This window comes from Callorhinus ursinus, unplaced genomic scaffold (genome assembly GCF_003265705.2).
Source record: "Callorhinus ursinus isolate GAN/ISIS: 27379988/994484 unplaced genomic scaffold, GSC_fseal_2.0 scaffold10, whole genome shotgun sequence".
NCBI lineage: Eukaryota > Metazoa > Chordata > Mammalia > Carnivora > Otariidae > Callorhinus > Callorhinus ursinus.
In genome coordinates, this window is record NW_027397072.1 from 51,863,371 (window position 1) to 51,880,414 (window position 17,044).

Genomic DNA, 17,044 nt, shown 5'->3' on the forward strand with positions numbered 1-17,044 from the left:
ATCTGACTCATGATTTCGGCTCAGGTCGTGATCTCGGGGTCATGGGATCAAGCCCCGTTTTGGGCTCTGTGCTGGGCGTGGCGCCTGCTTGGGATTCCCTCTCTCCCTCTCCCTCTGCCCCTCCCCCCACCCTCTTAAATAAATAAATCTTTTTTAAAAAGGTGATAAATACTCAAACTCATCACTTCTTAATTATTTTACGACTTTTGACTATTGTTCCGCTCCTGAGGTTATTTACATCTAATATATCTGTGGGCTGAAAATGCTATATAACCACCCGCTATTGCTCATCTCCTCCCACCTCCACTCAGCGATGTCACATTGCTAGCTCAAAACGGCCACAGCGGGGATATTTACACCACAGAAACCAGCAAGTACTACAGACCAGACTGGGTTTGTTTTTTGGATTTTTTTTTTTTTTAATTTTCTGGAGAGCCAGTTATTAAACACTGACCAGCATGCCCTAGGGTGAACTGCCAGGACCTCTTCCTCACTACTGGCTTTGCTGGGACAACCAAATAACCAACAGCCACGTAGGGTAGTATGCTATAAACTCTGAATCACCCCACCGTTATCCATAGAATTTTTCTTAACACTCTTGTGAGGAAACATCCCTAGAATCATTATGACCTGCCTTCTCTGTACCTCCGTTTGCTCATCTGTGAACTGGGAGTAGTGATAAACCCCATCTCCTAGGACTGCTGGGGGCATGAAAAGAGACAATACACAAACAGGGCAGAGGTAATACCTGGCCCAGGCACATGCTCTATAGAATGGCTGGTAAACGCTGTTCAGAGAAGGCCAGGGAGTAAATCCATTCACCTTTGCAGGGCAGCTGCCCCTGCAGCAGGACAGTAGCCACAGAATGCAGACACGAATGAGCCCGGGCACGTGCCAATAAAGCCCTGTCTACATAAAACGGCCAAGGACGGACTAGGCTTGTAGGCTAAGGCTTGCCGACCCCTGCTCTGGAAGGGGAGGTTATTGTTTTTGCTGTGTTGTTATCAGCCCTATCCTGAAAGTGAAAAAACTGGGGCCCGGAGAGGTCACTGCCTTCCCTAGGGTCGCATAGCAAAATTAACTGACAGAGCCAGGGGCCCCCCGACAGCCCCTCCAGGCTCTTCCCAGCTTCGGCTTCCCCATCAGAGCTCAGCACCTGAGCCAGGCTCCGGGGCGGGACAGGGCTGAGCGCCAAGTCAGGGCCTTGGGGAGCCCAAGGCCCACGTCACTGCCCTGGCCGCCCAGCCTCAACTTCCAGGGAAACCCCACACAGGCTAGCAGGCCAGGCCGAAGGAGAACACTTTAAAAAGAGGGAACTCGGGAACACAGACCTCCCTTCCTAATCAGGGCTGATTGCAACTTTAAGTAGAATAGCAGGCAACGGTGCAACCCCATTTAATTTACAGCTGGAGCCGGGGCTTGGAAGCAGCTGCAAAAATCCTTGCAAAACTACCGGCCAGCCCCCGGGGAGCTTGGGAATGGAATCAGGAAACCTGGAGAATCCGCAGTGCCACGTGTGGGCTGGCGCAGGCGTCTGTGTGTATGCGAGTGTGTGCGTGCACATATGCCCCTCTTGACTTTCCGCGTGTCCAAAGGTGGAGGTTGCAGAGAACGCTCAAGCAGATTCTACCCCATGCCTGAGCGCCTCCGTACTCAGGACGACCGTACATCCCACTTTGTCTGGGACGGCCCTAGCTTACGCCTGTTTCCCAGCATGATTGGGACAATAAGTTATAGGGTCATCCTAGCAGTTGTGGATGCAGACCCCAGTGCATGTACAATAACACACAGGGGGCCCCCACCGCGTCTGCCCAGATGTGACACACATACTCCTTGGCACCCGTGCACCCCCATGTGCTGGCATTTTGTCTCAGGTACACAGACACACAGTTGGACCCTCCAGACTTCAGCATCCAAGTCTGGAGTGAAACAGATCCTGGGGTTCACCAATTTAAAGGAATTACCCAAATGGTCCTTCCATGGGGGGAGCAGCAAGAGGGGCAGGGAGGCCCCTGCTTGAGAGGCCAGCCAGCCTTCAATTAGCTCCTGCTTGCACAAAACCAGGTATAGAACAGGTGCTCGATTAGCATATTCAAGAAACAGAATCCAGGGAAATATGGAATCACCTCCCCCACCTAAGCAGACCCAGCAGGGATTTGGTTTCCTTAATGAGGCAAACCCCTCTCACCTCCCGGATGCTGCCCTTGGTCCAAGTGCCCACTCTGGGAACTAGGCCCGGGTACTCTGCATACAGCAGGGCTTCATCCAGGTACAGAGACGGCCCCTCCCCTCCTCACCCACATCTGACCTCCTTTTCAGGCAGCTCAAATCCCAAATTACTCCTCTCTGGCACCAGCCTTTCCCTGACCCCCCTCCCAGCACTTCCGATTCCCAGCTGCCCATCTCTGCTCTTAGGCTGGGGCTTGGTAGGCCTGTCTCCGTAGATCCTCTCCACTTCCGGTCAGGACTCAGACCTCAGATGACCAACCAGAGGCTTCTCAGCGTGGGGGTCGTGGTGCCAGCTCCTCTCTAGCAGCCCTACTGCTCCAGGGAAGCCAAGCCACACGGCTGCATGGGAAAAGTGATGCCAACAGCCGAGGGTTCCAGCCAACTGCCCAGCACCCTCCCTAGGACCCCACTCGAGGGCCTTCTCTAGGGGGACATTATGCCCTAATGGGAGTGGGAATATGGGGAATATGAACTGGGGGACAGAAAACAGAAGAGCCCATTGTCTGGTCTTGGTTCTAAAACTGACTCATACTGTCCTACTGGGCAAACCCCTTCTCAGGCCTCAGTTTCTTCTGGAGTAATATTAGGGGCTCAGAGTTGTTCTAGAATAGCACTGTCCAACAGAACTTTCTGCAATGATGAAACTGTTCTATAGCTTCATGGTCCAATATGGTAGCCATGAACCTGGTGTGGTTCTTGAGCACTTGAAATGTGGTTGGTATGACTGAGGAACTAAACTGTCTTATTTTAATAACTTTAAATATAAATTGAAATACTCTCATGCAGCTAGTGGTTACTGTGTTAGACAGTGCAGTTATGGGACCTCAGTAGTCTCCCCAACTGTAAAATGGGTATAATAATAGAATTCAGTCTTCTGGGGTCACTGTGAGGATAAAAAGAGACCATGCACAAAAGCTTTCAGCCTGATCTTTGGCACATGGTAAAATGGATTTCAGTAATTCTTCTCCTCTTTGGGCTCCCAAATTCCCTTGAGAATTGGAGAAAACCACAGACCTTAAGCCAGAATTTACACATCATAGATACACATGCCCACAGTGCACATACGCACGTATCCCACATGTGCACACATCGTACTCGTTCATACACATGTGCACATACATATCACACACACAGGCATGTTGCACACATACTGTGTGTGCGCACACACCATCCATGTGATTACACATCAGACACACCTGCATACACAGATCACACCCGCACACCCACAACTATGCATCCGATTTCAAGGGGATCCAAAGCCAGGTGGAGAGCGCCTTTCGAACATGAAAGTTCCTTCCAGCTCTAAAAATCTCCAAGGCTCTGAGCACATGTTGCCGAGACTCTGTCTCCTTCCCTCCTGCCCAGGCTCAGGCATCTCAGAAAACCCTTCCTAACACTCAGGGCCAAGCACAGAGGCAGGGTTCTGGAAAAATCCTTGCGCATGGAGGGCAGGCCCAGGGCAAGGGCGACAGGATGGATTCTGTGAGCTCATCCCAGCAGCCGTCACCAGAGTTCCCAGAGAGGCTGGTGGCGTCGGGAAGGGGTGCCTGGGTGGGAGCCGGCGGTGGCGGCAGCAAGGGGTGTGGGGCGAGGAGAGGGAGGCTGGATGGAACGCGCTATAATAGCAGCTTTGTGCTCTGCTTCCCAGCTCCCTGGGAACGCCAGGAAGATTATGAAACCGGTGTCTTTGGGAATGCCAGGATATTAGCTGGAAAAAGAATAATACGAAAATAAAATAATGCTCGGGATGGAGACAGCAGACGATTAGCAGACGGAGCCAGGGCCTCCTGCTCCACAGAGGGAGCCAGGCTTGGCCCCAGCAGAAGGTTTCAGGGAAAGACTGCCCGTGCTAATGAGCAGACAGGGCCTGCCTTCCAGCAAGATGTCTTCAGGAGGGAAACTGGCAAGCAAGGCGCAGCCTGCTGGTGGACCCAAGGGCCAGAAGTGGGGTGGAAGGAGGCAAGGGGGCACCATAGGCCTGGTCCTCGGGTCCAGACATCCAGAAATGTCAGATTACCAGGAAGACCACCTGGTCACCACCCACGGTGCTTCCCTAGACTCCTTCAAGGTCTGCCTCCCAACGTCCTCCTCCAAGAAGCCTCCCTCATTAGACACCGTCATTCTTGGCCGGAGCATTCATGGCAGATCCTTATTCTGCCCTCCAGCACCTCAAAGATGCAGATCCTACTGGGTTCATTTGTACTCACATGGGAATGCCTCTCTTCCTCATCAGACAACAGTTCCCCACAGGCCAGGCCTCCACCATCAGATCAGGGGATCATTAGAAGCAAAGATCACTGTTCTCTTACCAGGAAGCAAGGAGAACACGTCATTGTTCCCTGCTCCCCTCTCTAGGACCCTGGCCAAACACCTTCACCCAGTCATGGATATGCCCCACCTCTCTCAGAAAGGCATCCAAGTGGGGGGGAGCAGGGCAATGTGACCACCTCCCTCATCTTCCTCATGCCCGACGTGCCTCACATCCTCACCCCTCGAAGGTGGTCCTTGGACTAGCAGCATTGACATCACTGGAGTCCTCTTAGAAATGCAAACTCTAGGGTTCACCCAGATACGGAATCCCGAGTGCACATTTTAACAAGACCCCCATATCGCTCCTACGTTCACTCAGCCTGAGAAGCACTTCCTTCCATGAGTCACGTGGGTCCCCCTTACAATGACTCTAGGATGCGGTGACTTTCACAGACAAGGTAACAGAGTTGCTAAAAGAGTAAGTGACCTGTCCGCAGCTAGGAAAGAAAGGAAGCAGAATTCAGACCAAACCTGCTCTACTCTGAAGCCTTGCCTATCCCACCATGCTCCAGCCAAGAGAATCAGCAGACGTCAGTGACCAGTGGACAAGGCCAGCACCCAAGACAGTAGCGGGGTCCAGGCACCCAGAGAACCCTACCATCTGCTCCCATGATGCAGGATGGACATTAGCCTCAGTTCCATCAGTACCTCCCAGGACGAAGGACAGCAGATTCAGGGACAGGAGCACATCTAGGTGACCATGAAGGAGAGGGTGTGTGTGTATGTGTGTGTGTGTATGTTAGTGCTGATGGAGGTTCGAGTCACTGAAGTACAGAGTGGTCCAGACAGTTACTGTCAAATGGGCCAGTGGCCCTATCCAAATGCTGGCCACACCTAAAGACTTTCCAAAACTGTGTCCTCCAACCCCAGGTCTGTGGGATCCAGCCTCTCCAACCACTGTCTGCCCCTGGTTCTCTATGTCAGCCAAGTTCCCCCAGGACTCAGAGGGCTTCACTATGTTGGTTTCTGCTGCATATCACAGGCGAGGCACATCTGCTTCACAATCAACCACCTCCCCATGTCTGTTGACTTGACATTTGATTTCAATGCTCCCTCACGACATTTTCTCCCACATAAAGAATAAACGAATTGGTTTCTGTTTCTGGGAAGTGCCCCCCTTCATTCTCCCGGTCACCGAGGCATGAAAGCTTGGCAGTGGAGCCCCAGCCTTGCTCATCTTCTTCCCCCAGATCCTGGCCAGCCCCAGAACCCATCCACACTGCTGTCCATGTGTCTCTGGCTACCTCTGGCCTCGCGTCCTCTCTCCCACGGCCCTGGCCTCCCTGCCCTGGGCGGCCTGGCAAGCAACTGCCAGATCCGCCTCCTTCACACAGCACTTAACCATGTGTGTCAGACTTGCCAGAGCCAACCATGAACTCATCACGGCCCCAGGCCCACCCCACCCACCCTGTGGCCCGGCGATGGGAGAAGCCCTACCATGCACCCAGCAGAGCCTCTGGGCCCATCTGACCCTCCCCAAACTCTGTACTTCCCTATACTCCAGCCCCCAGCTCCCACCCCAGATGGTCACCTCATCCCAGATCACTAACCGAGATTCCTGATGGTCTCCTGGTGGTTTCCACTCCTCCACTCTAACCAGCCTCCATGGCTAGTTGACCAACAGCCCTGAAGCCCGGCTCTGACCAGAGCACTCCTCTGCTCAACAACCCACACTGGCTCCCTATTGTTCATTGAACAGAGTCCTGTGGCCATCATCAGTAGCTCTTTGCCCAGCACTGTTTGCAGGGTTTTTTGTTTTTTTTTCCTTTCCAGACACTCTTCTCCACATCCTGATGGTGCTGTCAACTACAGAAAAGGGGCATGACCCGGCATGGCCAATCAGAACATTCCATTCCTCACCCTCAGGCTGGCATGGGCACATGGCCACGAGAGCCAGTCAGTCACACCCAAGACTGTAACAGCATTATGGAGAAAACAGCACTCTCCCCTCTGTGGTCTCCAGCTGTGAGGGAAACAGAGGATGCCAGGTGGGCTGTGCTATTTCACCTAGCAGGGCTTTACTGTCTGCAAAGTTGATGTCGGCGCCATTTTTGTTACCACCCAGAGTGAGCCAGTGTGAGAATGAGGCCAAGACAGAGGAGCGAGTCAGAGGCAGAGCCCCAGGGATACTTTGCGAACCCCCATTTCCTGCCAGACTTAATGCCTGCTTCGCCCCTTGGGCTCTCCTGTCCATCTGAGCCCTTAAACTCCTTTTCTCTCTGTAGCCCATTTCACTGAGTTTCTATTCCTTACGGTACCTAGCCAGGCTTCTCAGACCCTGACTCTGAGGTCTGCCAAGGCCTTTACCCCCCCACCCCTCAGCTGGAGCCACAAGCCCACCCCCAGGCCCTGCCTTGTACCCAGGCCAGGCCCTTTCTGACAGGACAAAGGGGGTCAACACAAACCAGCCTTGCCCCATGAGACCTCCAGCTGGGGCTGCTCCAGCCGGGACAGCAACTTCCTCCCGCCTTAGCCTGAGCACGAGCCCAGCGGCCTGGAGCTCTGCCGTCTCCTTCCAGCCACCTCACAACTTGGCCCCAAGACATCATCAGACATCTGGCATTATCTGGCCCCCAGGGGGTTTCCTCTCCCATACTGCCACCCCTGGACCTGGTCCACCATCAAGGCCCTCAGACCACCGCCAGTCTCAACTCCCTTCCCCATATCCATCCTGTCAGATCCTGGGCCTGTCCTCTGTACCCCTGGCTCAGGGCAAAGCCCCACGGCTCCTCCCTCCGACCAAATCCTCACACACACGCACACACATGCACACACACGCACACACACACAAAACTGGTGCACATGGACACACTCAGATCCCATCAGCTATCAAAGCTGGTGGAACCTGCTCTCTGAGTCACAGTCCAAAACCCCGGGGGCTGGGCAGTCCTGGCTGGATTTCAGAGGAAGGGCCTCATGCTGGGCATCTCTCCCACCTCCAGGAATCCCCAGACCAAAACAGAGTAGAGAATGACCCTACTAAGACTGTCCAGGAAGGGCCTGCTCATCTTTTGGGGGAACACATCAGCCAGACCCTGGTAACCTGGAGCTGACCCCAATTTTACTGGCTCCAGAAAGTGTACTCTAAGTCAGGACCACCAGCCTGAGGTTCAGTTTCTGAGGTACATCTCTCCCCCAAAATCTCAGGGATGCCATGAGATAGCTTCGGTCCAACCAAGGAGGACTCATGTCCAACCAAGGACATTTCAGGGGTCGTCCGACCTCTCTGACTACTCCCAGGGGCTAGGCCAAAGCCTCTCAAACCCACCCTGTGGCAGCCAGCCTCTTCGAGGAGAACCAGGTCCCTTGGCTCCAGTCAGAGGTCAGACCTGTGACCTCGGTCTGACCAAGACCCTCTCTGCCTGCTTCCCTCTTGGCCACACAAAGAAGCAGCAGGTCTCCCAGTGCCAAGAAGGAGCTGTTTTATATTAGGAGGACACCCAGACTACCATCCACTTTCCCCACAGGCGACCCCAAAGGAACTAAAGCCAAGGTGACCAGCCGATGTTCCCTCCAAAGTCCTACCCTGGGGCCTCCCGCTTCAGCCGTGAAGAGCCCTGGGGAAGCAAGCTGCACCTCACTGACCCACCACAGGCCCAGGGACATACCAGAGCCCCCTCGAGGGCAAACACGGCGGCAGGCCCAGTCTTCTCCAGCGGCTCCATGCGGCGGCGCCAACGGCGGCGGCGGAACGCATCCGTCTTGCGGTACTCCAGGTGGAATTTCCAGCCGAAGAGCGAGGCGTACTCCCAGCCCTCACCCTCGGCCTCCGCCTGCCTGTGCTGCATGAAGACAACAGGACAGACTCAGTCCCTGCTTGGCGGCCCCGCGGGGAGACCCCGGGCTGGGCTCCTGCGGCACCTCTCCCCTCTCTGGCCTGCCCTCCACGATTCCCCACCCACTCCACACCAGCACCCTCCAGGTGGGAACAGCTGGGAAGGCCACCTGGAGGAGGGGGGCCCTGAGCCGCTTCTGCAATGACAGGAGTCCAGGTCGGAAAATCCGGAGGAGAAGAGGCTCCCTGGGCTGTGGGGATCCGAGGAGCCAGAGAGGGCAGGTAGACTAAAGCAGCAATGAAAACCCTGGGCTTTGGGTTTGTTTGTTTACTTGGATTATGGGTGGATTTCATGAATCCAAGGTTTTCTTGCCATTTCCCTTTTCTTCTTCACATCCCAGCTTATAAAAATAGAAGTGGGTCAATGAAGATTCTGTTTCCCGACCCCAGGCTATTTCTCCCTGAGGCTAGGCCTAGGTCAGCTATGGAGGGCGCGCCCCACCCCCACCCACCCCCCACCCCCGGCATGTCCTCGAGGGGACCCTTTCCCAGGCCTGGAGTGAGGCCTGGAAACCCCTTCCTATCCAGCTGATGACCTGACAGTCCTCAGGTGCCCCTCGGGCTCCAGCCATGAACTAAGCAACAAGAGCCAGTCCTGGAGGGCAGCCACATCTCTCTCTGGGAGGGGTGTCAGGGGTGATGGAGTGGGCGAGGCCCCCTGCCTGACAAGGTCCGCTTCCATCCCCTGGGGGCCCTTACAAGGAAAGTGGAGTCTGTCCAGTTCAAGGCACCACGAACAGTCTGTTGCCCCAAAACCTTGCTTCTCCTTGGACCCAGTGACATCCCTCTCTACATTATCTGTGCCCAAAGAGAAAGGAAGAAATTTGGGTCATGCCAAAGGCTACTCCTGGATTGGGGGAGGCCTGGCTCTTGGACCAAAATTCAAATGCCTACTTAGGAAGGAAGACAGGACACAAGAGGGACTGGGGAGGCAGGCACTGAGGCTGTGCAGGACATGGGCATCTGAGGGACTCCAAGAGCAGGTGCGTGCATTGTGTTCACTCATATGTGCCCACTCCACGCCTCTGTCCTGTAGGTATCTGGGCATGCCCGTGGGCATGTGTGCTTGCACTGCAGACACATCCTCTGGTAAATGCTGACAGAGGCCACCGAGGCACCAGCCGGCAACATGGCGCATACATCCTCAGCAGCCTGGTGCCTACATCTTCTCCTGCTAGCTCCAGCAGGGACTTGCCCAGGCTGAAGGGAGCAGGCTCCATGGGGAGGAGACGGGCCTCAGCCCACTCCCAGTAACCGCAGCCAATGACACAACCAAGGGGGTACAAACCCCAGGTCCCTTGCCTCCAGGTGAGGATGATTCTGTGGTCTCCAGGGTGCACCCCTCCCCAAGCCACAGCTCAGGCTGTAACTGACTTGGCCTGAGCCCCAATCCTGGCTCCCCGCACTCCCGAGCACCCTGCTTCAATAAGCTCCACGCAGCCAAACCCCTGTCTCGGACTCTGCCTCCAGGACCCCAGGCCACAGACTCAGTCATCCATGTGTCTTGGCACCTTCCGGGTCTGTATGTGATCCCAAGTACTGTCTCCTTGCACAGTCACGGGCATCTGGGCGTGGGCATCCGGACGTGAACTGGTATGATCTGCATGGGTGCTGTGACCTGTGAGCAGCTGTGCATGTGCTGGGTGTGATGTGTGAGCATCTCGAGGGAGCCCACGTGCCTTACACGTCCTGAGCACACATGCATGTGTCTGTACACACAGGTGTGCACCTGTGCCCAGCTGGCCTCCCCCAACCAGCGCCTCACCCCCCCACCACCATCTGCTGGACTCACCCTCTTCAGGGCCTCCATCTGGCTCAGGTCCCTCCTGCGCAGGCGGACCCAGCGCCGCCGGCGGTGAGTGTAATACATCTTCTCAGCAGGAACCCAGTGCTTTGGCTTCCGATCCGGGGGGATGGTGATACTGTACTCCCAGCCTGGGGGAAAGGTGCCTGTCGGTCACTGCCCAAGCCATTCCCCATCTCTCCAGAGGCTATCTCTCCTTCCCAGGCACAGTCACAGGCTCATGAGTGATAATTGACTTAATTTGTAGCTGTAAGTGAGGGCCAATCCAGAAAGTCCCCCAGAGGAAGAAGCCCAGTGAAGGCCAGTGCCCCAGGGCACGAGGCCTGCACTCAGCTGTCCCACCAGCACGCCTCTTGAGCTTGCTGGGGGTGGGTCTCACCAGGCTCCATGTGCTGCCCACCTTGCTCATCAACAGCCCGATTGAGGTCCGTGGACCACTCTTCATCTTCCCACTTCCAGCCCAGTGGGCACTCAATGTCATCCTTGGGAAGCACCTTCTCCCCATTCTAGGGCAACACAGGACAGGCAAGCGTTGAGAAGAGACAGATGTCATCAGGGAAGCAGAAAAGACGCAACTTGACAACCTACATCCTGGAAGCCCCAGGTGGGACTCCAGATCAGTGTCCTATCTGCCCTGGACCTTACACATCCCTCTGGAAACCAGAGCATGAAGATGGGAACATGGGAGCAGGGGAGAAAACATCCCATCTTCTCTGAGGCACGGGCCCCTCCTGAGCCCCAAGGTCCAGGACCCCAGGAAAGCAAAGCCCAACTGTCGCTGGAGCACCCACTTACCACATCCGTGTAGTTGTCACTCATATAGATCCACTGGCCTCCAGGGAGCCGGGTCTGGTTCTCAAACACCTCCTCCACAAAACTCAGGTGGCCCGCGTCAGTGTCATGGAGCAGCCTGGAGGTGGAGGGGGTGGGGGGGCCAGAACCTCTGCTGAAGAGATCCCCCCCACACCCACCGCCTCCAGCAGAGCACCCCGGGGCCTCAGCCAAGCTTCCAGCATCAGCCTCAACCCCACCAACAACAAGAGGGTGGAGAGGAGAGGGAAAGGAGGGGCAGAGGGTCAAGGGTGGAGAGTGAAAGGAGACCCAGGGGGACCTAGAGACACTCCCAGACAGAAGAATATACCAGCACCCAAGATAAAGAAAGAGAAAGACACCAAAAAGAGAAAGGAAACCGAAGACACCAAAAGCCCGGTGGGTCACTGAAGCTCAACAGGTGGACAGTTGTTGAAATGTAAAATGTGATCAAGCTTGTACACTTAAGATCTGCGTACTTGATACATGTTATACTTCAATTTAAACAAAGAAAAGGAAAGAAACCCAGCTGAACGTCAACCAAACAGGAAATGAGAGAGGAGAAAGGGGTAGGGACAGTGCTGCAGCTGGACGGCCTTGTTCTGAGAGGTACAGAGAGAGAGAGAAGCCTCAGGCACAGGAAGGGTTAACACGGGGAGGAGGAACCAGGCTATGGTCTCTGGGAGAAGAAGGTGGCAACGAAAGGATGCAAGTCAAATGAAGGCCAACTTTAGTTTAATAGTAAAGGACTTTCCCATTGTTAGAGCCCTTCCAGAAACAATGCCACTTAGCAAGCCCCCAGCCCTGGAAAAGTTCAAGTGGGAGCACCTGTGACCAGCCCAGGGGCAGGAGGAGCAAGGAGAGCGATTAATAGGACTGTGGTCTTTCAGAGAAAGGCCCGGGGCAGAGGGGGACCCCCAGCCTCCCTGCCCAGGACTCACGTCTTCTCTGGACACACGAACCAGTCTCCAGCCCAGGTCCAGCCGGCCGAGGGGCGGAAGCTATCCTTGGGGAGCTTGATCTTGCCCGTGACATCAGAAAACTTGGGGTAGGTGAGGCCTGTCGTGCCCCAGTTCCCAACAAGGGCCAGTTTGGTCTGGTTCTCATACTGGAGAGCAAGCAATAAAGAGAAGTGAGTAGGGCCCAACGCAGCTTAGGGGGCAGGGGGCAGGCAAGGGCAGGCTAGCAGGCACTCACGGTTTCAGCAAAGACGGACAGCTTTCCCTCAGCAAACTGGTTGAACTCCTTCTCATCCACAGAAAGCCCAAACCAGAGCTTCACCCGTATCTGCACTGGCATCCGGGCTCCGGGTACCCCCTCCATGGGATACTGGGCACCAGAGAAAGACAGAAACCCACAGTCCCCTTTAAGATCAGGATGTCCCCACTGAGGCGGGCCGGGGGGTCCTCCAGGGCCTGGGCATAGCAGCCTGACACCCTTAGATATGTGTCCTGTTGGAGGACTTACCAGAATTTCACAGAACAGGAATGTATAATCAAGAAGGCTTCTCCACACCTGCCAAGATTCCTTCTCTCCAAAGAAGACTGCATCATCCCCACCTAGGTGCTCTCTGCGAAGCCGAGCCAGGCCTAGACCAGAGTCCCCCATTCTCCCCTCTCCCACCACATCCCCATTTCTGTTCTCTTCTAGAATGACCCTGCCCAGTGGAATTTTCTGCTACAAAACGGTTTAACACCGCACAGTCCAATCTGGTAGCGCTAGCCCCATGTGGTGACTGAGCACTTGAAATGCAGCTAGAGTGACTAAGGAACTGAATTTTTAGTTTTATTTCATTTTAGTGATTTTAAATTTAAATAGCCCCTTATGGTGGCCATATTGGACAGTGCAATTCTAGAACATATCTCTGAAGGAGATACAATGATCCAGGTCTGGAAGGGGAAGAGGTTAAGGCCTCTTCCTTAATTTTCAGTTTGGTTTGTTTTGGGGGGGGGTGTTTTTGTTATTTTTGTCTTGGCTAGATGTTAGTGTGCCATCTGATATCGCTATCCTTTCAAGCACTTATCAGCATGTTAACCACTAGTCACTGGTCCTCCATTGCTTATTACCTTGAAACTTTCAGAAGCTCTGCCAAAATGCAATAACCACAACAACCCAACATAAAACATTTATTCTCCACAACTACTTCACCGTTGGACTGAAATCAATGGTCGGATGTGGCCTGAGGAGCAGGAGCTCCTCACTCTCAGAACAACACACTGTCCCTTCAAGGAAGTAGCACATTAAGCCCCTAGGTTTTGTGAGCACGGGCCTAGAGGGGCACCTCCTTTGCAACAGGGGGCTGAATGAGAGGAGAAAGGAACTCTGATGGCTTCAGGAGCGGAAAGGGGGGACTGAAGTAAGAGGTTGCCAACAGGCTGGGGAGGCCCGGATCCCTGGAAGGAGAGCCCAGGCCAGGTAAGGGGAAAAGGAAGGGGTGTGGGGTCTACCAAGGCAATGGCAGTCTCCCCCTGCACCCAGCCTCTCTGCTTTTGGTTCATCCTCGGTGAAGCCTGGAGGAGGCCCTGACCCTGCATGTCATCCCCTGGCAACCTCCCATGACTGTTCACTTCAGCTGTCCCCTCCCTGGGGTGGTGAGTGGCCTTTTCCCTCCAAACCACCAGCCCCAGGGAGATGGCAGGAATGCCTGACCCCCCTTTCCCCCTCCACCCCCAGTCTCTCCCCTGCCCTCCCCCAGACGGGGCCAGCCTGCCGGACCCAAAATAGCAACAGCAAATAAAGAAATGTCTAGTTTGGGGCTCCTCTCCCTCTCTACTGGTGCTCATTTTTTCCAACTTTGGTTTAAGTTAAGAAACACCAATGTTTTCTTGGTCTCTGCTTGCTGCCAACATTTTTGTAGAGCTTGCTCAGGAGCTACTGGCGGGGCTCATAAACTCAGTGGGCAAGACTTCGAGAAACAATTCAATATCTTTTTTTTTTTGCTTGGAATCGGGGAAAATTTTTCAGTTTGTGTTTCCCCAAGGATGCAGGGCCTAGGGGTCAGAGTCTGAAGCTCATCCCACTCGAGTGCATCCCCACCTGTGCTCTAGCCAGCCAGCCTTCACTGGTGAACCCCACTGTGATGTGGTAGCTCCTTGACTTCCTTTCCCTTCTGCCCTGCTTAGCGAGGAGCTGGCTGAGGAGACAGAAAGGCAGGAAGCTAGGAGGTGAGGAAAGCACGGGGGACATGCCCCAGGTGGCATGTAGGCAGGTGGGGGGGCAGCCCACTGCCTGACACATCCCCACCCTCTTTCTAAGCAAAGCTGGCCTGTCCAATGACCCTGAGTCTGGGTATCTGCTCACCTCTGCCTCTAGTTGTGCTGATGGAGCCTCCTCTCCCCAGGGAGCAAGGGAGCACCCCAAAAGGAAAAGGGAACAAGAAGGGAGAGAAACTGATATTCATTGATCACCTCGTTTAGGCAAGATCCATGACCTGTGTCACCTAGTTCAACCCTCAAAACCTGTGAAGTGGGCAGCCTGATGCTCATGTTATAGGTGAGAAGACAGCCAGCAGTTCAGAGAGGTTAGGCAACCAACTCAAGGCCACACAGGCTTCCAGCCAACCCTGCCACCTGTCCACACACACTGTACTGTTGAAATCTGCCCTCTCCACCCAGCCCAGGACACAACAAGAAAGACTGGCCAATATATGAATGGGTTGACCAACAGGCACTCAGGGGTTCGAGGCTAGGGCTAGCCAACAATGACTTCCTGGAAGAGGAGAGGCCGGTGCTGGTCCCTGGTGTGGATGGAAGGAGGGGCCAGGAAGGGAAGGCTGAGAGCAAGGGGCGGGGGCAGACGGGCCAGCTAGGCTGAAGGCCAGCGGCTTATAACGCCAACAGAGCCATCTGGAGTCAGCGGTGAGTGGCAAGGGGCCGGCCTGCCTCCCAGGGCCACTCCTCCTCCAGCAGGACAGCTCAGTGACAGCCCTCCAAACAGGGACCCTCCCCTAGGGTCCCGGGTGGTCACAGCCCAGGAAGGGGTTTTCCTGAATCGTGTCCTGGCCACCAGGCCACAGTACCCCCACCAAAACAGCCTTGGCTCTATGTCCCACATTAACCCAGAGAGGAGGAGAGGGGGTGCTCAAGCACCTGCTCACATCCCTGTCACCCAGACTGAGGCTGGCCAGTACCATGAAAGAAGATGGACGGAGAGCAAGGGTGGGGGTTGGAGGAGAAAGGGGAGAAGAGACGTGGGCAGGACAACATGAGGGGCCCTGGATTACTTGCCCCCAGCTCCCGGATGGGCCAGACACCCTCAGGCACCCTCAGTGCCCAAACACCAGCCCTCCCACAGGGAAGAACCTGAACCTGAGCATGACTCCAGCTGGAGTAAAAGCACGCGGGCAGGGCAAGGAGGTCCATACCAGGGCTCTTAGAGGCTGGGGTGGGGGCTGAGCGCTGAACCCCCCTACCAGAGACCTGGCTATGAGGTCGAGAACAGCCTCAGCAGTCAGTCCCTCCCAGACAGCCTGGGGGGCAGGAGGAGGTGGGGAGCAGGGGACATAGACCCTGCCCCATTCATTTCCAGCACCCCGTGATTTCAGCTCTCACCTGCCAACTTTCTAGCCCAGGTGTGTGGGGTCTAGGAACTTGGCAGGGGAGAGAGAAGGGAAATGGTTTTACACAAAGCCCGCCACCCCTTCTGAGAGCCTACAGACTCTCAGTGGGATGGAGACCAGGAGGAGACAAGAAAGGGGGAGGGAACTACCTAGGAGAAAATATGACCACGACTTGAGGAAAAGGAACCCACTTTGAGAAAGATGGTCTGCAGCTTCCCACAATTCTTGCCACAGTAGCTGGTGCCCCGGCGGGAGAAGAGGACCTCCTGCGCGGGCAGCCGCTGGTACGCCACTCGCTTGTCTCCCTGCAGCATCCAGATGATGATGTCAGGCAGGCTGTTCTGGGGCTGGAGAGAGGGTGGTGGTCAGGGCGGGGAAGGCCCACAGCCCCACCATGAGCCACCTCTCCTCCCACTTCCAGCTCCCCCGCTGCCCACCCACAAGAGCCTCCTTGACCCCCCCTCCGGCTGGCTGGGCATCTCTGTCTTCCGTGGCTAGGAGCCCCCAAGCACGGGGCATGAGGCTGCCTCCGCTCACATGAGGAGCCTGCCAAAAATTCACTGAGCTGAGTTCACATTTTCTGGGAAGAGACACTCCGGCCTGGAGCCCAGAGCTTATCTTCTTAGATCCCCTCCACTGGGCAGAGAGATGCTCCCGGGGGCACAGAGATTGGAGGATTTGATTTGACCCGAGAGATGACATCACACTTCAGATGCTACCCTTCTTCCTCACCCCTGAGAGTAGCAGCGAATCCCCAGATATGCCCTTTCCCAAAGGACACTCCCCACCCCCCAATAGCAGGGACTTGTGGGGTCTGGTCCTTTTCCAGGCGTAGTGACATTGGGCTCTGAAAATGGTGACCAGCCCAGAACAAAACCGCAAGGCCTGAGCCCCTCAGAGCCAGTAACTCTGAGTGAGAACTGTTGGGTACAGCCCACCTGCTTCCAAGGTCGGTGAGCAAAGTGTACTCAGTGAGGTGGTGCACTAGGTCTCAAACCAGGGCCACGGCTGAGAGCATTTCATGGTTTCACTTACTCCCTGCAGCAAGGACAGGCAGCCCCATTTGCCAGTGAGGAAACTTAAGCTCAAAGAGGGTAAGGAGCCAACCAGGTTTTTCTGCCTCCAGATAGTGGTTCCTAACCATGATACCAGTGTGGTCCCCAGAGCAGCAGCTCCTGGGAACACGCTAGAAATGCAAATTCTCAGGCTCTACCCGAGACATGCAGGGTCAGCCAGGGCTTGTAACCTGTTTTAACAAGCCCTTCAGGGGATTCTGATGTGCATTCAAATTTGAGAAAGACTCTCTCTGGGGTCCCTTGCAGTCAGGAGCCTCCATTTGACCTTCACCCCTCCCAGCTGTGGCACAATCTGTGCTGAGAGTTCCAGGGGCCATCTGGGCCAAGATGATGGAAGGCAGCCCTTCCAGCCCAGGAGGATGGTCTGTAGCCACTGCATGGGATCAGCCTGTGGCTGGGCAACACAGTATTTCCCCCAGGTA

General features: G+C 55.2%; 1 protein-coding gene across 23 annotated transcripts in view; it reads right to left on the minus strand.

The window, feature by feature from the left end:
* Nucleotides 1–17,044, minus strand: part of DYSF (dysferlin) — a 205,960-nt gene that overhangs the window by 94,483 nt on the left and 94,433 nt on the right. For all 23 annotated transcript variants that reach the window (XM_073897539.1, XM_025868432.2, XM_073897544.1 and 20 more), the window contains 7 exons: nucleotides 15,738–15,893; nucleotides 12,186–12,317; nucleotides 11,930–12,096; nucleotides 10,974–11,088; nucleotides 10,579–10,684; nucleotides 10,167–10,309; nucleotides 8,148–8,321 (listed from right to left, as the gene is read on the minus strand). In XM_073897539.1, coding sequence (XP_073753640.1) covers nucleotides 8,148–8,321; nucleotides 10,167–10,309; nucleotides 10,579–10,684; nucleotides 10,974–11,088; nucleotides 11,930–12,096; nucleotides 12,186–12,317; nucleotides 15,738–15,893 — 993 coding nt within the window. The remainder of the gene's footprint in view (nucleotides 1–8,147; nucleotides 8,322–10,166; nucleotides 10,310–10,578; nucleotides 10,685–10,973; nucleotides 11,089–11,929; nucleotides 12,097–12,185; nucleotides 12,318–15,737; nucleotides 15,894–17,044) is intronic.